This window comes from Oryzias latipes, chromosome 3 (assembly GCF_053564925.1).
Source record: "Oryzias latipes strain Hd-rR chromosome 3, Olatipes_Hd-rR_3.1".
Lineage (NCBI taxonomy): Eukaryota > Metazoa > Chordata > Actinopteri > Beloniformes > Adrianichthyidae > Oryzias > Oryzias latipes.
In genome coordinates, this window is record NC_136239.1 from 17,570,115 (window position 1) to 17,591,885 (window position 21,771).

General features: G+C 59.5%; 1 protein-coding gene and 1 pseudogene across 4 annotated transcripts; one reads left to right on the plus strand and one right to left on the minus strand.

The window, feature by feature from the left end:
• Nucleotides 1-7,021: 7,021 nt before the first annotated feature.
• Nucleotides 7,022-21,197, minus strand: LOC144991190 (uncharacterized). 3 transcript variants are annotated; one of them, XM_078945108.1, is made up of 4 exons: nucleotides 21,022-21,197; nucleotides 20,832-20,933; nucleotides 17,176-17,302; nucleotides 7,022-11,698 (listed from the first exon to the last, which is right to left on the minus strand). In XM_078945108.1, exon 4 carries the CDS (start codon nucleotides 11,680-11,682, stop codon nucleotides 7,306-7,308), a length of 4,377 nt encoding a protein of 1,458 aa, XP_078801234.1. In that variant the 5' UTR covers nucleotides 11,683-11,698; nucleotides 17,176-17,302; nucleotides 20,832-20,933; nucleotides 21,022-21,197; the 3' UTR covers nucleotides 7,022-7,305. The 3 variants fall into 3 exon arrangements, 2 of the variants coding, with proteins under 2 accessions (XP_078801234.1, XP_078801235.1); XM_078945109.1 differs by lacking the exon at nucleotides 21,022-21,197 and having other exon boundaries at nucleotides 20,832-20,968; XR_013655146.1 differs by lacking the exon at nucleotides 7,022-11,698 and having other exon boundaries at nucleotides 17,168-17,302.
• Nucleotides 15,430-16,895, plus strand: LOC144991191 (serine/threonine-protein kinase pim-3 pseudogene; annotated as a pseudogene). Its single transcript, XR_013655147.1, has one exon. The product of XR_013655147.1 is annotated as a serine/threonine-protein kinase pim-3 pseudogene (transcript).
• Nucleotides 21,198-21,771: the final 574 nt, after the last annotated feature.

The following is a 21,771-nucleotide window of genomic DNA, read 5'->3' on the forward strand; positions in this document are numbered from 1 at the left end:
CCGCTCGGGCCTTCCGCAGCTGTCCTCGTCCTCAATCTGCTCTCGCTTTTGCTTTCGGCCTCCCGGGTTTCCCGTGCTGTCGTCTTCCCGCCTCTGCTCACACCTGCAATGTCCTGGCGGCCCGTGCCCCTTCTGGCGTTCGGACTCGACTTGGGCACGATCACCAGAGCATCCCTGAGAAGGTGCCTCAGCACGGCGACGTGGTCGTTCTCGGCGAGCACCGAGAACGCCAGTGGCGTGGAGATCACCTCCCTCAGAGCCGCAAGGCCGGAGAATGCGCCGTGGCGACTTTCCGCCGTTCCGTCCAGTTCCCGTAGAAATCCCTGCCTCCCGCTGGCGCCGGGGCCTAGCGCGGGCCCCGGGAACCAAGGATCTTTCGGCTCCAGTTCCCTCAGGTCGAACGCGCGGTCGCCTTCTCCGGGTAGCACGCACCGCAGGGCGAACCGCGTCCCCAGCCCGCAGTCGCCCAAGGCAAGGGCGCAGAGCGTGCGGACAACCTCCTCGCGGCAGTCGGGCGAGAAGACGAGGCAAACGCGAGCCTTCCAAGAAGACACCACCTGGTAGAGCGACAGGCCATCTGAAGCGTAGATGATACCCGGGACGACCTCGGCTCCGCTCACGTCCCTCTCCTCGACCTCGTAGCCCACGCTCGTTTCTGGCCACCAGTGGGAAGAGCCGCCCGATTCGATCTCTGAGCGCTTCGAGATCACCAAAGCGGGCTCGGCCCCACCGCCTGCGAGCGCCCTGAAGGCCACGTCCGAGAACACAGACAGGGTCTCCCTGAACACGGCGAACGCGCTGTCTGCGGGCCGCAGCCTCCTGGGAGGACGGGGCTCCGCGAATCGCTGGATGCTCAGCAGTCTTCCATCCTCGTCGGCGGTGATCAGCGCACCGTCACCCAGCCTCGCAGCGTAGAGCGACGAAGCGTTCGAGATGCTCAGGGGGCTAGGCCGCAGGCGCCGCCGACGTTCCCGCTCGTACGCGTCGCGGCACCTCGACCGGTAGCCCTCGAGCCACTGCGGATGGAGGCGGGCTCGCAGGTTTCGGCCCCGCGTCCCAAACAGGTAGGCCAGCTCGTCTTCCGAGAGTTCTGCCTTGCCGGCGCGGAGGCATGCGTACACGTAGCGGATGTACTTATCACACATGCGGACGGGGGGCCCCGAACGGCCTCCTCCCGAAATTTTCGGAGGCGAACGGGCTTCGAGGGAGCTGCTCTCGAACGCTTCTACCCCATGGACACGGGCGCGGCCCCATCTTTCTGCTCCGCGTGGAGCCGGGCCGCCGGACATGCTGGCGGATCGCAGCGCACGACGCTGTTCCAGGCCGTGGAGTCTGCGTTTCGGAGGTATGAGGAAAGGGCTGCCGCTTGGAGGAAGATCGAACGAACGGAGCGTGAGACTAGCGGAGGGGAGCGCAGAGAGAGCAGAACCGGATGGTCCGCACCGGAGGAGGTCGAAATGAACACAGAGGACGAGTCGTTCGATCTGGATTCTCCGTCCGAGAGGTCCTTAGTGAACTTGAGGCGCTGCGAAAGCGAAGAGAGCATGTCTGTGCTCTCTCAAGGAAGCGAAGGCGAACCCGAGGGCGAACCCGGGGACGAACGCGAATACAGCATTTCCTGGGTACCCGTGAGACGGGAAAGACGCTGGCGCGAAGACTCTCTGAGCGACGGATGCCTCGGTCCGGGAGATCCTCCGTGCGGGCCCGCCCGGTGCCTCAAGTGCGAAGCCTACGACGCCCACTGCAAGTCCGCTGCTGAGAGCTACAGAAGGACCTTGGGCTGCTACACGAAAACGGTGTCCGAGCTCATGTTGGGCTTCAGGACCGTGCTGGAGAGGTATCCCGAGCTCAGGGTCGACACGGGCGACGAACGCCTGCACTTCATGGTTCAGGCCGCGCTGGGCCGTAACAACCTGGTCCGAGAAATGGTCCGCCTCTCTGCGAGGAGGACTCACGAGCGCGCGCTCGGGGAATCCAGGCGGGGAGAGTCCTGTCGAGAGTCCTGTCGAGAGTCTGCGGCGGCGGCGACCGTGTGCGAAGCGCTGAACTCCTGCTACACGGACGGCGAGGCGCTGCGGATGATCCTGGAGCGCTACACCGACCTGTACGTGAGGTACATGGAGGTGTGGAGGGGGATGTGCGCCAAGATTTCCAGGGATGTCACGCCACTGGAGTTTGTGGAAATCGTGCGGGACAGGCCCGGGGTGAGCCACGGTGAGCCGTGGAGCGAGGCGAGAGCGTATGTGGGTCGCTTGCTCGTCAAGGCATCTTCGCTGGTGCCCAGGCGCGTCGGGGACGAGTGCGCCCGGACGCTCAGGATGCTGGACCTCGAACTGTCCAGAGCCAGACCTCAGAGCTCAGAGGGTCGGGACAGGGTCCTCATAGGGCACGTGGAGAACGTGCGCGAGCGTCTCGACGAGGCGGGCTCCGGCATGTGGAGCTGGGATTTTCACTCGAACGATGCCTACTTTGACATCAGGAGCGACCTGGCGGTTCTCGAGAGCCTAATCGGCATCGGCGACATCTCCGTCAAGAGCCTGCTTTACGAGAGATCCCTGCTGATCTCTCAGTTGAGAAAGGTCGTGAGGAACGAAGGTTCTCTGGAGCTCAGCCTGAGCAGGGCACGCGGCGAGCTCGCGGAGGCCCGAGCGTCGATACGCCAGCTCGAGGCCGCCAGCTCCTACTCCGCGTTCTGAAGGTGCGCGTACGGGGGTGGGACGGGACGCGGTAAGATACTTAACGCGGAGGGCGACGGGCCGAACTCGCCATCCCCCTCACCATGGACGTCGACTGCGATTACTTGACGATCGGCGGTGTCGACGCTGAACCTGACGGTCTGATTGACTCTTGTCCGCATTGCTCCTCCGCGCGCTCCCTGCGCAGGGCATTGGTGTACCAGCCAGCGCACCAGGAATCTGACGGGGTCCCGGCTTCCATTTCGGTCAGGCCGGTCACTTTCGAGGAGGCTTCTTCCGGCAGCATGGTCCCCTACGTGCTTTCGCATGAGACAAGGGACGGTCGCGGCATCGACCCGGAGGACGGGGACGAGACCGCGCATTACTACACGGTGCGGAACTGCCTCGCCTCGATCCGTGGCAGCGTCCACCTGAGAGACGCGGCGGAATACGGAACCTGGCTGTCAGAGGTGGACCAGTGTGCGGCGGCACTCGGCCGGTTGCGAAGCGCAGCTCACGTCTGCTCTCACCTGCCCGACCTGAAACGATTTGTGCTCGAGCAGAAAAATGACGATGGCCTGCTGCACCTCGCCAGCAAGTGGCTCAGGCGGGGCGAACACGCAACCGTCGGGATCGAGATGTTCGGGCCCTTTTTCGTCGATGTGGCTTTCGCGCCGGTTCTTCACAAGATCTTGAGATCTGACTGGCTCGTTATGCGCAAACGGAACTGTGGCACCTGCAACGAACTGAAACCGGGCTGGGCTCAGGAGTTCTACGACGCTCGCGAGGTCCCGCGCTCGCCAGACAGTGAGATGAGGTTCGTGGGCCACCCGACTTGTCCTTGTTGCAAGCCGGGGGAGGCGAAGGACCTTGGCGTCGTGGCTCGGGCCATTGTGAGGGAGATGAGGCTCTGCGGATACACCCCTTGGTCCGCTGTGCAGGCGGTGCGGCGCTGCGAAAGCTCCATGCTGGAGCTGTCGTGCTCCGAGTGCCGTCGGGTGATTTTTACCCATTGCGCATTTCTCATGGAGTGCGCTGCGGTCGAGGCTTCTCGGGAACGCGACTGGCTGGTCCGCAACGAGGCCGTGATTCAACTGTGCTGGGTCGTTCATTCCCTCCTTCCGCTCGAGAAGCAAGCCGCGTTCCCTGCGACGGACCTTTCGGGCGCCTGCTGCGTATCGGAAAACTTTGCAGAATCAGAAGATGGGGGTGGAGGAGAAGGAGAAATCCCCAGACGAGGAGAAGAAGGAGGGAACGGGGAAGGAAAAGAGGATTTGCCGGCTTGCGAGACGCGCCAGCACGGAGGGGCTGCTGCGATGTACGCTTGGGCTTTTTCGGTGGCCGCGCACTGCGTCGCGTTTCAAACCTACGAGCGAAACGGCTCGCTGGATTTGGAAAAGATCGTGGTGCTGTACGCAAACGATCATCTCCCCATGCTCCTCGACGATCAGGACGCCCGGGGACAAGGCATCCTGACGACGAGCGTGTCGCCGGACCCCAGACTGTTTGAGACGGCAGCGCTGAACACTGGCTTCGTCTCTCCTGGGCTCGACCCGAGGGATCGCCTCGAGGAGCGGGACATGCGGGTCCCCCCCGCCGGAGAAGTGCTGTACGAGCTCCCTGCACCGAGGACATTCCGTCGCTCGGGTTCCGGGACCCCGGTCGCCCTGGCGGAGATCCCCAGTCACACCGAGGCCCGGGCTCAGGATCCCGAAGCGATAGCGGCCGCCATAGCGCTTCACTTTCCCAAAGTGTCGCCGTGCGCTCTCGACCGTCTGAGCCTAAAAGTGCCTCGACCCAGCTCGCTCAGGGCTGACGCCAGCTTGTTCTGGCCTGTGTTTGTCAACCCCACAAGGTCCTGCCACAAGCTGTTCAAGGCCCTGGCTCTGCCCGCGTCTCCGAGTCCCGCTTACGCGCTAGAAACGTTGGCGCGAGGATGGCGACGGGTTAAGGACCTCGTGCGACCAGACTCGCCTCTGCCCACCGCCTCCGGAGGGTGGGTCGCTGTGGAGCGCGAGCATTACGAACGTTATTTCGAGGGCCCCCTGGACCTCTTGACGCGCGCAGGGTTGACGAGTGAGAGCGAAAAGGAGGCGATGCAAGAGGCTTTGGCGAGAGGCGTTTTGCCGTGCTTCGCGGCCGAAGGGGAAAGCTTACCCGACGCGCTTGTGAATTCCACCCTGGCGCTATCGTTCGCGGCCAGCGGGTTGAGACTCTCTGCGCCTCGTCACCTTGGAGGAGTAGAGCGGGGTCGGCGAGGAGTAGAGGCGGACGGCCGGTCCGCGGTGAGAGTCACCGTGGCGGGTCTGTTGTACTTTGCGGCGTGGTACGTGCTGGTGTACGGTAACGCTCTGCACTCTCGTCCCAGCGCTCTCGAGGTTCTGGCTCGCAACCCGGGAGGAACGGACGCAGACAGGCACTTGCGTGCGGCCATGGAACTGAAGATCGACCGACGCGCCACGACAGGAGACTGGGGAGAGGACGACGTCGGCCCAGACCCGTCTTGCCGCTACTCTGTCCACGGGTACAACGACCGCAGCATCGTGAGAGCCATGCTGATCGTGTTTGAGGGATTGCTCGATGCTCGAACCGTGCTGCGCGCGGCACAGCTGTACGTGCCCGAGCTCACGGCTCAGCTGCCTTTCTTCATGGCCCTAAACGTCGTTCCCTGTACGGTGAAGAGCGCGATCGAGGCACGCGACTCGTGGTTCGCTGCCCGCCTAGGCAACGCGGAGTCGTCTCCGAACGACCCGCCTTACGCCTACCTGGGCGACATTGCCCACGGGATTCGCAGCAGTATGAGAGGCGCCTTAGATCGCGGCGACGAGCGGCCCGTCGCGGCTCCTCCAGCGAGCCTCGACGCTCGAGCCTCAGACCCCTGGCACGGCTGCCTCCTGTCTCTGAGCGAGAGCGACGACGACTGGGGTTCTATCCTCAGTTGCGCGACGCGCGACCTGGAGAGCATGTCTGTTCAGAGCGACCCAGATTGCTGGGAAAACGAGGTGGAACCAGGGAACCAGTACGTCGATTCGACCGCTCGCCATCCAGGCACTGCAGACGGGACGGAACGAGTAGCGACCTGCTCTGAGAGCGCCCCTCGAGACCCCCCGGTCGCCTCCGGAGATCAAGACGTTCCGAGCGCGGCACTCGCGCAGCGTGACTGCCCTCGGTCGACGCTGGAAACGCTGCTGGTGGTGGACTCTCCAGATAGTCTCGGCTTTGCGCACCAAAAGGTTTTTCCCAGCGAAACCGCGGACGCGAACGAATGGCCGGGCTTTGTTGGGGTGAGCTCGGTTCCGAGTCTGAGAAAGCCTTGCCTGACGAACGTGTGGAATACGACTTTCGCCAAGACGCGCAGGGACGCCGTGCCGAGCTCAGAACCTGCCGTATGCAGCTCGGCGTCGCGCCCGTGCAAAACCCTGGCGGAAGCGCTCTGGCTGATGTTCGTCGGCGCGTACGGACGCCGAGAGTCGGACTCGGCTGCCCTGACGGTGGAAGCCCTCGCGGTTGTTGTACACTTGGCCTCGAAAATCATCGATAGAAATTCTACCTCAGGCCTAGGGCCCTGCAAAGACATAAAGGCCCTGTGCGGCGACTTGTACGCAGCGCCGGAACAGTTTCTGCCCGTCGTCTCCATAGCGGCAGGTTTGTTCGGGCGCAACGTCACGGTCTGCTCGCAGGGGACCTTCTTTCACATTTGCAACAGCCATCACGGGAACTCGTGGGTGCAGGGCTTTCTGGAATGCGACGGATCATCGTGGCAGCTGAGGGGCCTGCCGCCGCACACGACTCCAATCGAACTTCTGTTCGAGAGTGGACCGAATCACAGAGCGGGCTCGCTCCGCGCCTACGCGAGGCTACACGACCTCGATGTGATCGAGGTTCCTTCGGACGGTTACTGCGGATTCCACAGCGTAGCCCAGCTCCTGTTCAATGACACGGCCAGAGGGGAAACCCGCGCGTCCCTGGTGACGAGGACGGCCGAGTTTGTGTTTCTCAACGCGGAAAGGGCAGACGTCAGAGAGACGTACCTGACAGTCAACGGACCCAAAAACGTCTCTGAGCTGAAGCGACTCTTGTCTGAGGAGAAGAGGTGGCTCAGTGTACAGGAGGTAAAATACATGCTAGAAGCTCACGGCAAACGCTTGGGACTCCTCACGGAGACGTCGTACCCGATCTACGATAGGGCTTGCGCTCACATCGTGTGGACCCGAAACCATTACGAGCCCTTGAAACCCAAAGTGTTACGATGCTGAGCTATGCTGTTTTCTGTCAGATGTTTTTTTTTTTATTTTTCCTTGTTGTTTCGATGAGGTGATGGAAATAAAAATCAAAGACATACCAAATTCTGTGGTGCACGACTGAATTCTTTATTTTGTGAAAAAGGAATACACTGGAAATACTGTACATGAACACAAGTACATGAACACAACCGCAATGCAGTCAGAGGGTGAGTTTCTTTGCTTCATGCGAGATAAAGTAAACTGCAAAAATGGTACATGGCGACTGCTCTCGGTAGAAGCGACACGGGTCACTACACAGTCAGAAGGAACATTCGGTACACTGCCCCGTTGCCGAGTGAGAGACGGTGCGTGCGCTACAAATTGAAGCAAATTGAAGTGGATGAAACCTAATAGTACATGCTGCTTTGAGTGTCCTCTTCCCGCTGAGGGAGCCCTAGAGAGCTTTCCCCCGCCCCGTCACCGTGCGTGTGCTCAGACCCTCTCGAGGTCCACCCGTCTCCAGCCACTCCTTCCCCGTCGAGTTCTTCGTTCTGATTGGCAAAGGCGGCGGCGAGCGCTCTGGTGACCAGGTCGTACCTCTCCAACGGGTTGAGCTGAGCGAGGGTCACGGGCCCGGCGACAGCGGGCTCGACCACAATCACCCGATTCCACTTGATGACTTGATTTTGTATCCGTACGACAAACGGGCCGTAGGGTTGCACCTCGAAGCCTTGTTCCGTGGGCAGAGAAAGCATTTCGTATCGTCCGTCTCTACCCAGCACGTCCTCCAGCGGGCTTCGCGGTCCCGTGGCTCTTTCGGAAAAGCCGCACAGCCCGTACACTTGGTGGATGAGCTCCTCGTCCTCGGGCAAAGTCCACTCTCTGAAGTAGTTTCTCATATCCCCGGCCTGGAGCCACGACACGCAGCTGCGCTCCTTACTGCGGCCGCCCTTTGAGCACATCGGAGAGCCGTAGGCTGAGTGCGGGCACGCTCCGAAAACGGCGATGTACGCCCGCTTCAGCTTGTCAGCTGCCGCGTCGGGCACGTATTGTCGCAGGTTTAGCTGGGAGAGGGTTTCCCACACGGCGGCCAGACCTTCCAAAGCACCCCATGCGGGCCCGTTCCCGTCCCAGACGTACAGCGTGTCGACAAGGCACGCCAGCAGGTCGACCCTAAATCCCGTCTTGACCCTCCAAATGCGAGCCGGCTGTATGCGCTTCATGGTGAAGCCGAGAACCCTCAGGGAAAGGATCTGAACTCTGAGGAGGCACTGTAGCACGTGGTAGGCCAGCAGTACCTTGTCGTCGTAGAACCACGACACGAGCGACCCCTTGGAGCACCCGAGGTTCACAGACCCGGGGCTCTCGCCCACAAACACCCCGAGCGCCATTTCCTCCGTGTCTTTGGTCACGCAGTGTAGGGCGAAGGTGCGTGCAGCAAAGGAGTGGACTTGCAGGCGCGTGTGCATGTCCAGCAGATTCACCAGAGACTCGTAGGCCATGTGAATCCTGTGTATGATCAAGCCCTGGACGTCCTGGACGGTGCACACGGCACCCAGGTAGTTGGTCTTTTTCCCGAGCACTCGAAGGAGATGTGGCGTGTCCTCCTTGCACAAGCTCGGCAAACTGTCCACGAGAATCTCCGTGAGCCTGAAACCCCGGTCCGGCGGAGCAGAGAGGTCCACGGTGAAGTACCACTGCTCCGAGAGCTCGCAGTTGAGCACGGTGCGCTCCACCGCCGGCACGTAGGCAAACTCTGTGGGCCATGAGAGCTTCGTGCACCGGGCGTGCCCCCGTCTCGTCATATCCCCGTCCCTGTGCGAGTACTCTCTGCCCATCCTCCACAGAAACCTTTGGCAAGTGATTGATCCGTGTACCAGGTCCAATACAGCTGGCCCCCGCTGCATTTGCTTGTCCTTTGCGCCCGGGCCCCACGCATCCCATCGCTCCGGCTTGTTGAGTCCGTGGCACGGCCTGCTGACGCAGTCCTCCTCTGAGTGACGTTTCACGGTGAGGTTGCTGATCAAATCGGTTATGTCCCTCGAAACCAGGTAAGTGACGGGGTGAAAGCGGGCGCAGTCTGACAGTTGCCTCTCCCGCCGCGAGAGCCCTCTGGACCTCCATCTCATGCAATTAGCCTTCTGCACCCGCTCGCGTTTGGCCGAGCTGAGACTGTCCTCCTCGCCGCGACTGTCCTCCATTCGGATGGGGCCCTGAAGCGACTGCCTATCTGCGCTTCCCGAGGGGTTGAGTCCTCCCGAAGCGACGAGCGCCTCTTCTCCGTCGCACCGGGTCGTCTCTGGCAAGGGGTCCTCCGATTTTAGGCGAAGAAGGGTTAGAGTCGTGTCCGCACTCGTGCTCTGCTCGGGGTAAAAGGACTCTTGTAAGACTCTGTACACCATGTCGCTGCTCTGGAAATTGTCGATGTCAGTTCTGGCGAAGAAGAGATTCGTAGTGTTGTCTGTCACAATGCAGTCCAGGGAGCCTGCCGTGTGGAGGGAGCCTGCCGTGTGGAGGGAGCCGGTCGAGCGAAGGGAGCTCGCCTCGTCCTCGTCGCAAAGTCCGAAGTCCTGCAGCTCGGCGAGGGCGTCCCGCTTTTCGACCTTGGCACTGGGCGAACTGTGGCAGCCTCTGTCACAGTCTGTCAATCTCTCCCATTCCGCAGAGAGGAGGCCCTCGTTCACGGGGTTCACGTCCGCGTCTAGGTAGGTCACGGTCCGCGGCTTGCTCGAAGGTTCGCTCGACGACCCGCGAGAGAGAGCCAGTTCCCTTGTCAGATCGCTGCTCATCTTCATAATGTGCTCCAGGCCGCAGCATTCTTCCAGCGTCCGCTGGCTCGCGGACTGGGATGCCTCTGGAAAAAGCGGCTGACAGGGATCCATCGTCATGCTTTTTGTGACGTGCGGATTGCTCAGCGTGTTACTCTTGCGCTTCCTCCTGCCGGTCTTGGTTCGGGCTGGACTGGTGGCACGGGCGCGTCCCGAAGCCTGGCAAGACAGAATTTCCGCCAGGGTCTTACAGCGCTCCAGTGTCCTCCTCGCTGGCCCCAGCGAGGACAACTCGTCCTCCTTCAGGACCTCTATCATGCAGGCGAGCCCGGGCGCCGCTGCGGCCCCGTCGCACCGCGTCAACCAGTCGAACCGCTCTCTCAAAGAGCTGCGATCCCTGGACCCGGGCCCCAGCCACGTGGCCCGCGGCCAGCGCCCCGTCTCTTCGGACCGCGGCGGTCTCCCGAGGCAATCCAGCACCGTGGACCAGAGGTGAGCGTCCGCCATGCCCGTCCTGCAAAACTCAGAGATGGCGGCCTCCGTTGTCGAGCCATCGTCCGGGAGCGCTCCGGCGCGCAGCACGCTCAGCGCCAAGTTGGAGCACGCGGCACGAAAACTGTCTTCGTCGTCGGTCAGCGCAGAGGCCCTGTAAAGCCCGGGCATGGAAACTAAGGGGAGCAGCGACATTGTCTCCCCTGTGTGTCGGTGGATGACGAAGGCGCATGAGAGCTTGGAGGTGCGGCTGTGAGAGTCGTCATCCTTTGCGTTCTGGTACAGAACTCTGCAAGGATGGCGATCGGTGGAGCGGAGGTCTCTCAGGGAGTCCAACACGCAGACCAGCGCTCTGCGGACCACGACGTCGCGGACCTGCTTTCCTCGGGTCTCCCTCAGCCAGCTGTGGAGCGGCAGCCACCCGGCCCCCGACGTTGTCACCACGTGCATGACAGTCGACGGCGCTCCTCCCGCTTGCTCCAGCGCGATGCAATCGAGCTGCGGGTAGTGCTGCCCGACCCCCGGCGAAAAGACCTGTCCTTCGTCTTTCAGCCTGACCATCCGCCTCGCTCTGCATTGGTTCTCGTAAGCCCTCGCGGCTTCGTGCAAGGTTTGCTCCAGGTGTTTGTTGGAAACCAACACACTCAGGACGACGGAGACGTCCCCGTGGAGCGAGGTGCGCACCTCGCGCACCCTCACCAGCGGCTTACTCTGTGTCCTTTGGCTCGTCATTTCGGGTCCGGGCGCGGCCCTCAGCTCGTGAAACAGGCAATGGTTCCTCACAAAGCCGTAGAGGGGTTCGGGCATCCTCAGCTCGAAGCGGTCGGTCGACGGGGTCCACGACCAGCTCTCCAGCTCCGAGCCCAGGTTGAAGTAGTAGGGAATCGAAACGCCTAGCCTGGTGCTCTGCTTGTCCTGATATCTCCACCAGAGCTTGAGGATGCTGGCATGAAGGTGAAGCTCCTCTTCTGGGTCGTGAGGCGAGCGCCGGGATGCGTCGGGACCTAGCGCTAGAAGTAGGTGCCTGGCGACGTCCCTCAACTCGCCGGGGGATCTGTAAAACGTGTAGCGCCTCCTTTTGGCCAGGCTGACGAAGAGCATTACGAAGTACGGAGTGTGGAGGGTGGCCAAGTGTTCCAACCGCCGCAGGTTCAGCCCCACTTCTTGCGGTGCGCGGTTATCGCAGCGATCTTCCACCTCCAGCACGTGGCGACACAACGATGGTTCGAAACGTATTTTCACCCCTCTGCACAGCTGACAATATTTGCACTGGCCTGAGACGAAAAACGAACTTAGTCCGATCGAGCCCCTTAGGTCTTGCGGGTGGTAGAAGTAATCTCTGCGCTCTGCTGCGAGGCGGTCCCGCTCCCCCGGTGGAATCTCCCACGTAGCCCGATTGCAGAGGTAACAGATGGCCTCTTCGACGCAGTCGAAGCAGTCTCGGTCGACGTGGAGTTCCAGAGCACCTGCGTGCAGTGCTGCGGCTGCCACCAGCCACTTGGAGACGCCGTCCTTTGGATCCATGGGCTCAGCTGCGCAACTGACAAAAAAAACATAACACAGAGGAATGGTTGGGCAGGGGTGAGAGACAGAGGAAAGGACTCAGATGATGATGATGATGATGATAATGATTATGATTTGTCACAGACGCGGTTAGTTTTTTTTTTTCACTGCGTTTTTATAACTTTGCCTCGTCCTTTTCACTGGATCGCTTCGCGCTTCGAAGAAAAGTCTGAAAAGTCTGTTAATATCCCTCACGTGACGCCCGCCATGTAAGCATCACGAGCGCCCCCCTGTCATCTTGACTCGGCGTCACAGTTTGTAAATGTTCAGCGAGGTGTCGCCGTCCAACACTGTGTGCGTTACCATCAGTCTGTACTCTCTGTCTCTCGCGTGGTAGTACAGGGTGTGTTGCACGGCTATGGCGAGGCAGCAAGCCCCGTCCGTCTTCCCGAGAGCCCAGGTCCTGAACTGGTCCCGAAAGCCTTGCGGCTCACACACACGGCGAGACCTGGAGCCGCTGCTGAAAGGCGTGGGCTTCAGGGTGCCCAGGGATGCCGGCAGCTCGTACCAGAAAGCGGGAGATCCTGCCCGCGGGGAGCCCATCCTGCTCGAGGCCTCTGGGAGCTCACCGATGGCCGCCGCGGCGAGCCCGACATCTCCCTCGAAGTACGTGTGCGCGAAGCAGGAGGCTTCACCCTCGGGTGGCTCGGGCAGAGTCCCCGAAAAACCATCCACGTCTACGATGATGTAGCGCACGCCGAGACTCTCGTTTTTGTAGTCTACGCTGCGGACGGCCGCGGGCAGCGCGGTGACGTACCCGAAGAGCCAGGCCAGCACATCGGACTCGATCTTCACAGGGTCGGGCACGTGGTTGGACCAGACCACCGCCTGCATTCCCCTGATCTTCGGAACCGCCTTCATGCAAGCGCTCATCACGTCGAAGGAGTTCCAGCGGAGGTCTATCACGCAGGCTTGCTCCGTTCTCATGCCGATCAGGTGGTGCTTGCAGGCGACGGCTTTCTCGCATGACTCCGGAGACACCAGGTCGAGCGCCAGGGCTTCTCCGAAAAGCCTGTTTCCGTATTCGGGCGTGGGTGCCGTGATGGCGCGCCCTATCACGTACAGGGCGCTGAAGTTGTCGCGGCCCGGGAAGAGCTCCAGGGTTATCTCCTTGGGCAGCGCACTCTCGAAGCAATGCGGCTCTTCCTCCACCGAAACCGGTCCCCGTCTCTGGACACGAAAATTAAACTGGTCCACCACACAGAGGGGTCTCTCTGCGGTGCATCCGAAGTGGGATGGGCGTGATTTGTACACGTACAGTCCCGGAGGCAGGGTCCTGGAACGGTCTACCTGGTAGACCAACACAGAGTCGCAGCATTTGGGGTATCTCGCGCTCCGGTTGCACATCAGCCACCTGTACGCCGCTGCCACCGGCTCCATTTCGTACGCCCACAGGACTTGGGACTGGGCTCTGGCGATTTCGCGGGAGGAGCCCTGCCCGCCCGGTTTGGTGGCGCACCGTCGGCGGCGTTCGGGGTTCGGAACATCTGCGCCGTCCCCCCCTCTGTAGCGCTGTTCCGCGGACGCGCTAATCCGTTGCGCGCAAGTGCAGGGCCCTTCTTTCGTGCCATGTCGCAGCAACGCGTCCACTGCATGCCTAAAGTTGAACCTGTGGTGGGAGCAGTTGGTCGTGCCCTCTCCGAGAGACCTCAGGCTCACGCCTTCAGTTCCGGGGGCGTACAGCACGCCGCCGATCACTGGCACGGGGTCTAGCGCCAAGGCCCTGTACAGGGAGCAGCACAGCTCCCGCTTCGCTTCCATCGTGGACTGAGCTTCCTCAGACGGCGGAGGGGGCCACGGGTGTTATGTCGACGATGTCGCGAGGAGAGGGGGAAGCTCCTCGAGAGGGCCCTCACGACGCCTTTGCAGGGAGGGTACCCGTCGAACTGTTGATGGAGTGTAAAAGAAAGCGTCAGAAGGCCTCAGTGGAGGCCGCTCTCAAGTCTACGAATCTATACAGGAGAGTTTCCACGATCAGCTACGTCGGCGGAGCGTCCAAGGTCGGCAGAGCGAGGGTCGACAAGCGGTCGGGGTGCGCAAAGTGCCTGTCGTGTCTGGTGACCTTGGTCAAAGGCAGCAAGCAAAGGAGCAGAGCCGGCGTCAAGCTCCGATGTCCTTGCGAAGCCAGGGTGTGCGAGACCTGTTTCGTGAATGACCCACACTGGTACCTGACGGAGCCTCACTTCAGCAGCTGCCCGTCCCTCCGCGGGTTCATCTGTTCCACGTGCGCCTGTTTTGCAGGACTCGTCGAGAAACCATGTTGCCTCTGGATGTGCCCGGGCTGTTCGGACGGGGTCCGAGAGAAGGGCGTCGCCTGCTCGCTGTGCTCAAAACCCGTGCCTCGCGGGAAGCCATCCGCGCGTCGCTCCCTCTGGTGCGAAGCGGCGGATCCGGGTCGACGGGCTGCGGAGCCTCCCTCGGACGCCCCATGTTTGGACGAGGGCAAAGTCTCAGACGGCAGGGAGCTGATCAAGGCTCGCGTCTTGGAGCGTGCGGCAGAGAGAAGACACCTGTCGTCTGCCGACCTCGCCGTCCTCTTCCCGGAGTGCGAGCCTCGGCCGGGCAGATGCTCGTGCGAGGCAAACGGCGACCCCAATCCCATGTGCCCACGCTGCACCCCCGTGCTGGCCGTGTTGGAGCTGCTGGCCAGGAACCCGAAACCGCTCATGGCATCTTTCGCGGAGCGCGCGGTGCCTGGACGAGCCCTGGCCCGTAACACGTACGACAGGGCCCTGCTCACGGAGATGCTGAATGACAGAGGGCTCCCTTGGTGCGCTAATCGCAACTCCTGCAAAGGAATGCTGGTCAACGTGCGGACGGGCCCCTTGACGACTCTGATGTCCCCAGAGGCTTACAAGCAATATGTTCTGGAACGAGATAAGGTGCAGCGCTCGGGCGACGGCGAGCCGAACATCGTGCCGCAGCCTTCCTGCTGCGTCCTGTGCCTGCTGTTTAATCAGTCCGCCGCGGTCTCGCAGATGTGCGGTTCGCAGGGCCTCCGGCTCGAAACCCCCCGCACGGACCCCGTGTACTACTTCAACGTGAAGTTCGCACCAGACGTGGGCCTGCCTGAGGTATCGGTGAGAGACTACCAAGGGTTCCTTGTCAACTTTCAAGGTTCCGTGGGAAGCTACAAGCCCGCGTTCTACTACAACTGGAGACACATGCTGGAAATGTTACACAGAGACGCCTCTGGAGCAGTGACCCTCATTCACCCCGGACAAAGGCAGCTTTAGACTCTTGTCTCTTCGAGGTACGATAAGCTGTGCTCGAAAAGGGCGACTGTTTTGTAAAAGAAAAAAAAAAAGAGAAAAGCCAACCGTTGATCAATTAGGATTTAAAGTATGAACTCACTTACGTGGTCCTGAGCTCTAAGCTGTGCGATCCAGGTTCAGCAACACGAAGCCTTGTGAGATTCTGCAAAGTGGAAAAAGAGGGGAGTATGCAAAGGAAAGATTGCCCTCCTCTGTGTTGCTCTTTGCAGCGTGACAACTGGCTTTGCACGGGCCCTTGGTAGAAATCTGCCACGCTGCACTGAGTCTTAATCTCTGTGGTTGGACCTCACTGTCCTCTTTGCCCCTCCCTCTTTCCCTGCAGCGGGTGTGGGGGGGCTTACAATCAGCCTCCTCCTCCTTCAGAATGAAGGCCCCACCTTCTAACGTTTCCTCTTTTTCTTCCAGTGTCCTCCTTCTCCCTCTCTGTCTGACTCTGCCTCGCTGAAGTCTGACGGGAGTGCGGCGGACCGGAAACGGAAACTAGACCAGAAGATTTGGATCACAGGCCCTTTAAAACTTGTTCCGTGCAAACCAAGACAGGTCATAGTAACCTTACGCGAGTTTAACAAAGACTGGAGGGAAGTTGCTCCGTGAAGAGCGCGACAGTTCGAGAGAGAGAAAAATCAATCCTTCTGCCATGGAAAAGTACTGGAAGACCAGCTTTTGCCTGGGCAAGGGGGGCTTCGGCAAAGTGTTTCTGGGAAAGAGGCGAAGCGACGGGATTTCCGTGGCCCTGAAGATTATCCCGCTCTCGCGTACGAGATGCTGCGAGGTTGATGGGACCAGTAAGCCATTCGAAGCTGTCGCCTTGGAAATGGTCTCCAAAGACCCTCCGTTTCCTGGGATCATCCGCATGCTGGACTTTTACAAGACCCCGTATAATTGGGTGATAGTCACGGAGAAGCCAGAGAACACGCAAGATCTGTACGAATACATCACGATCAGTAAGCGTCTGCGCGAGGACACGGCCAGAGAATTTTTAGGTCAGGTCATCCAGGCCTTGCTCCACTGTCACAGCCGCGGTGTTGTGCACATGGACGTAAAAGACGAAAACCTGCTGGTGGACCTGACGACGCTCGAGCTGAAACTCATCGACTTTGGCTCCGCCGAATTTCTTGAACCCGACAAAGTGTACGACATGTTCCACGGGACTGCGGCATATGGGCCCCCCGAACGGCTCACACAAGGATGCTACAAAGCTCTTCCATCTGAGGTTTGGTCGTTGGGGATTCTTTTGTACGACATGGTGCACGGGGACATACCATTTGGAAACGACAGGGAGCTCCTACTGGGCGAGCTTAGATTCGAAAAAGACCTCTCTGAGGACTGCGTGGCCCTGATAAAATGGTGTTTGAGCAGGACGCCCGAAGAGAGACCGATGCTGAAAGACATACTGGCCCACCCTTGGATGCTGAAGCGAGGCTCGGAGGCGCACGAAGGCGACGCCACGGCTGGAGCCCCGAAGCCCACGCGAGGGGATCTCCAGCAATCGGAGCCCGGCTCTGCTCTGGCGGCCCGAGCCCACGATGTCGACACGCCGACCCGTCGAGGGTCCGTCTCGTCCGTGGGAAACGAAAAGCAGCTTCGTCCGGCGATGGCGACGCTCTGCTCCGAGGGCTTCGAATCAATCTGGAGGAGATTGCCGTCCTTCGACCGACTTCCCAGTCGTCAGGGGAGTATCGCCGCAGAGACAGGACTTACCGAGGCTCGTTGCCACTCAGAGGTCTCGCAGAGCGGAGCTCATCGTCCGGGTCAGGGAGAGCTCCCAAAAACGGAGTAGGATGTAGGATGTTGAACAAAATGGCTAACTGCTCATGTTGTATAGATGCCAGTTCCATGATAACTCAATAGAGCTTGTTCCCTGATGCCTACTGTACAGTTTTTTTTTTTGCCTTGTTCGAATAAAAGTCAAACTGGAACCTCAACGTTGCATATTCGCTTTCTTTTTTGCTCATGGGTTTTGTCCCAACATGACTATTTGAAGAGATATTTTTCTAATTATTGGATACATCACACAATCTCGGTTTTTAAAGATTGAAAAATTAAAAAAAAAAATACATTGGTGTGTACATTTTTAATCGTATAATGGTCAGTATATACACGTTAGATAAAGTGATTACCACACACAAAGGTTACATGATTTTGGTCAGCATATACACAGGTTAAATGAAGTGAATACCATATACAAGGAATGGCAGCCAGAGCTGTCTGCTGTGACGTTACTTTGATGACCCAGACCTCCCGCTCGCCGTAGCACCAACAGAGTGGGGTGGAAATGAAACGGTCCAAAGAACCTTCATGCAGCTCTACTCAAAAAGAAAAACAAAAACAAAACAAGAGTGTGTTGGAAAAGTCAGCAGAAGTCGATGGTATTTACTTACCAAATACCAAAAGAAACAAAATTAGTTGTAGCGTTAGATACAAGGGGGCTTACAAAGAGGCTCCGACCCAAGTTTAGGGACACTGACCTGAGTTCTGAGACTCAGACCATCAGAGGAAGCTTTGGACCTTAATCTCTCACAAAAAGAGTCTCAGTGAAAATCTGCTAAAAATGTATACTGAAAAAAAAAAAAAAAATTGTTCCACACGCTCTCTTGTAGGTCCGTTCGACCCCAACACTAACTAAAACTAAACAGTAGCTCCGCACACTGTCTCGCGGGGTCCGTGAGACCCAACGCCGACTGGAACCAAACAGTGGGTCCGCGCGCTGTCTCGCGGGGTCCGTTAGACCCCGAACAGAATTGGAACGAAACACAGGCTCTGCGCGCTGTCTCGCGGGGTCCGTGAAACCCCGTACAGAATTGGAACGAAACACAGGCTCCGCGCGCTGTTTGCACGGTCCGTTAAACCCCGAACAGAAGTGGAACGAAACACAGGCTCCGCGTGCTGTCTCGCGGGGTCCGTGAGACCCCGTACAGAATTGGAGCGAAACACAGGCACCTCGCGCTGTCTCGCATGGTCCCAGCGACCCCGTCTCGATTTGGAACCAAACAGTGGCACCTCGCGCTGTCTCGCGTGGTCCGTGAGACCCCGTACAGAGTTGGAACGAAACACAGGCTCCGAGCGCTGTCTCCCGGGGTCCGTGAGACCCCGTACAGAATTGGAACGAAACACAGGCTCCGCGCGCTGTTTGCACGGTCCGTTAGACCCCGAACAGAAGTGGAACGAAACACAGGCTCCGAGCGCTGTCTCCCGGGGTCCGTGAGACCCCGTACAGAATTGGAAGGAAACACAGGCTCCGCGCGCTGTCTTGCACGGTCCGTGAGACCCCGAACAGAATTGGAACCAAACTGTGGCTCCGAGCGCTGTCTCGCGGGGTCCGTGAGACCCCGTACAGAGTTGGAACGAAACACAGGCTCCGCGCGCTGTCTCGCGGGGTCCGTGAGACCCCGTACAGAGTTGGAACGAAACACAGGCTCCGAGCGCTGTCTCCCGGGGTCCGTGAGACCCCGTACAGAATTGGAACGAAACACAGGCTCCGCGCGCTGTTTGCACGGTCCGTTAGACCCCGAACAGAAGTGGAACGAAACACAGGCTCCGCGCGCTGTCTCGCGGGGTCCGTGAGACCCCGTACAGAATTGGAACGAAACACAGGCTCCGCGCGCTGTCTTGCACGGTCCGTGAGACCCCGAACAGAATTGGAACCAAACTGTGGCTCCGAGCGCTGTCTCGCGGGGTCCGTGAGACCCCGTACAGAGTTGGAACGAAACACAGGCTCCGCGCGCTGTCTCGCGGGGTCCGTGAGACCCCGTACAGAGTTGGAACGAAACACAGGCTCCGAGCGCTGTCTCCCGGGGTCCGTGAGACCCCGTACAGAATTGGAACGAAACACAGGCTCCGCGCGCTGTTTGCACGGTCCGTTAGACCCCGAACAGAAGTGGAACGAAACACAGGCTCCGCGCGCTGTCTCGCGGGGTCCGTGAGACCCCGTACAGAATTGGAACGAAACACAGGCTCCGCGCGCTGTCTCGCACGGTCCCAGCGACCCCGTCTCGGTTTGGAACCAAACAGTTGCACCTCGGGCTGTCTCGCGTGGTCCGTGAGACCCCGTCTCGATTTGGAACCAAACAGTGGCACCTCGCGCTGTCTCGCGGGGTCCGTGAGACCCCGTACAGAGTTGGAACGAAACACAGGCTCCGCGCGCTGTCTCGCGGGGTCCGTGAGACCCCGTACAGAGTTGGAACGAAACACAGGCTCCGACCGCTGTCTCCCGGGGTCCGTGAGACCCCGTACAGAATTGGAACGAAACACAGGCTCCGCGCGCTGTTTGCACGGTCCGTTAGACCCCGAACAGAAGTGGAACGAAACACAGGCTCCGCGCGCTGTCTCGCGGGGTCCGTGAGACCCCGTACAGAATTGGAACGAAACACAGGCTCCGCGCGCTGTCTCGCACGGTCCCAGCGACCCCGTCTCGGTTTGGAACCAAACAGTTGCACCTCGGGCTGTCTCGCGTGGTCCGTGAGACCCCGTACAGAATTGGAACCAAACAGTGGCACCTCGCGCTGTCTCGCGGGGTCCGTGAGACCCCGTACAGAGTTGGAACGAAACACAGGCTCCGCGCGCTGTCTCGCGGGGTCCGTGAGACCCCGTACAGAGTTGGAACGAAACACAGGCTCCGAGCGCTGTCTCCCGGGGTCCGTGAGACCCCGTACAGAGTTGGAACGAAACACAGGCTCCGAGCGCTGTCTCCCGGGGTCCGTGAGACCCCGTACAGAGTTGGAAGGAAACACAGGCTCCGAGCGCTGTCTCGCGGGGTCCGTGAGACCCCGTACAGAATTGGAACGAAACACAGGCTCCGCGCGCTGTCTAACACGGTCCGTGAGACCCCGAACATAAGTGGAACGAAACACAGGCTCCGAGCGCTGTCTCGCGGGGTCCGTGAGACCCCGTACAGAATTGGAACGAAACACAGGCTCCGCGCGCTGTCTAACACGGTCCGTGAGACCCCGAACAGAATTGGAACGAAACACAGGCTCCGCGCGCTGTTTAGCGGGGTCCGTGAGACCCCGTACAGAATTGTAACCAAACAGTGGCACCTCGCGCTGTCTCGCGGGGTCCGTGAGACCCCGTACAGAATTGGAACGAAACACAGGCTCCGCGCGCTGTCTCGCGGAGTCCGTGAGACCCCGTACAGAATTGGAACGAAACACAGGCTCCGAGCGCTGTCTCCCGGGGTCCGTGAGACCCTGTACAGAATTGGAACGAAACACAGGCTCCGCGCGCTGTCTCGCACGGTCCCAGCGACCCCATCTCGATTTGGACCCAAACCGTGGCACCTCGCGCTGTCTCGCAGGGTCCGTGAGACCCCGTACAGAGTTGGAACGAAACACAGGCTCCGCGCGCTGTCTCGTACGGTCCGTGAGACCCCGAACAGAGTTGGAACCAAACTGTGGCTCCGCGCGCTGTCTCGCGGGGTCCGTGAGACCCCGTACAGAATTGGAACGAAACACAGGCTCCGCGCGCTGTCTCGGGGGTCCGTGAGACCCCGTACAGAATTGGAACGAAACACAGGCTCCGCGCGCTGTCTCGCGGGGTCCCAGCGACCCCGTACAGAGTTGGAACCAAACAGTGGCACCTCGCGATGTCTCGCACGGTCCGTGAGACCCCGAACAGAATTGGAACGAAACACAGGCTCCGAGCGCTGTCTCCCGGGGTCCGTGAGACCCCGTACAGAGTTGGAACGAAACACAGGCTCCGCGCGCTGTCTCGCACGGTCCCAGCGACCCCGTACCGATTTGGAACCAAACAGTGGCACCTCGCGCTGTCTCGCGGGGTCCGTGAGACCCCGTACAGAGTTGGAACCATCAGTTTCTCTTTGAAAGCTCAAACACGAACCTGTTTCTGTAGATCCATGACATGTGGGTTACAGTGGGCCACAGGCTGGTTTACCTTCTCCCTTTGCTGCGGATCAGCAGCACCAGTGTTGCTGGCTTGTGACTGTGGGGCAAGTAAGATTAACTGAATATCAAAAAAAATAAGTTGTTTCAAAGAAGTTGGATTTGACGAACATCCCACGTTGACCAACCTCAGAGTTCTTCATTGTTTTGGTCCTCGCCTCGTAGTTTAGCATGTCAAACGGGTCGAGCCACTCACCGTTGACTGTCTGTCCGGAATTGGACAGAACCAGACTGCAGGACAGCAAAAACAACCAGAGCATCTTCTCTGGAGACCAAATTGGTTTGAACTAACTAGCTAGTAACGGAAGAAGAAAACTATGGAAGCCGAAATTGCTTCCGGTTATTTTTTTTAAAAAAAAAGCAGCAGAAAACCATTTAGGTTTGTTCATTTGTTTCTCTTGACCTTTCTTGATCACATAAAAAAAAAGAAACGTAAACACAAACAGTACACTTCGAAAAGCCTCAAGGGTGATGTAGAAAAGTGAATGCTAAAGAAAAAAAAAATACTTGGGGTCAATCGCACCCCATGAGCCAGCGGGTGGAAGGGAACCGGAAAAGCGAGAGCCCCGGTGGTGGGCCATGAGAGAAGAGTGAATGCTAAAAAAAAAAAAATACTTGGGGTCAATCGCACCCCATGAGCCAGCGGGTGAAAGGGAACCGGAAAAACGAGACCCCCGGTGGTGGGCCATGAGAGAAGAGTGAATGCTAAAGAAAAAAAAAAATACTTGGGGTCAATCGCACCCCATGAGCCAGCGGGTGGAAGGGAACCGGAAAAACGAGACCCCCGGTGGTGGGCCATGAGAGAAGAGTGAATGCTACAGAAAAAAAAAAAATACTTGGGGTCAATCGCACCCCATGAGCCAGCGGGTGAAAGGGAA

Bases quoted from the DNA above. Each gene is read 5' to 3' on its own strand.
- LOC144991190 (XM_078945108.1), bottom strand. From the start codon at position 11,682: ATGGATCCAAAGGACGGCGTCTCCAAGTGGCTGGTGGCAGCCGCAGCA.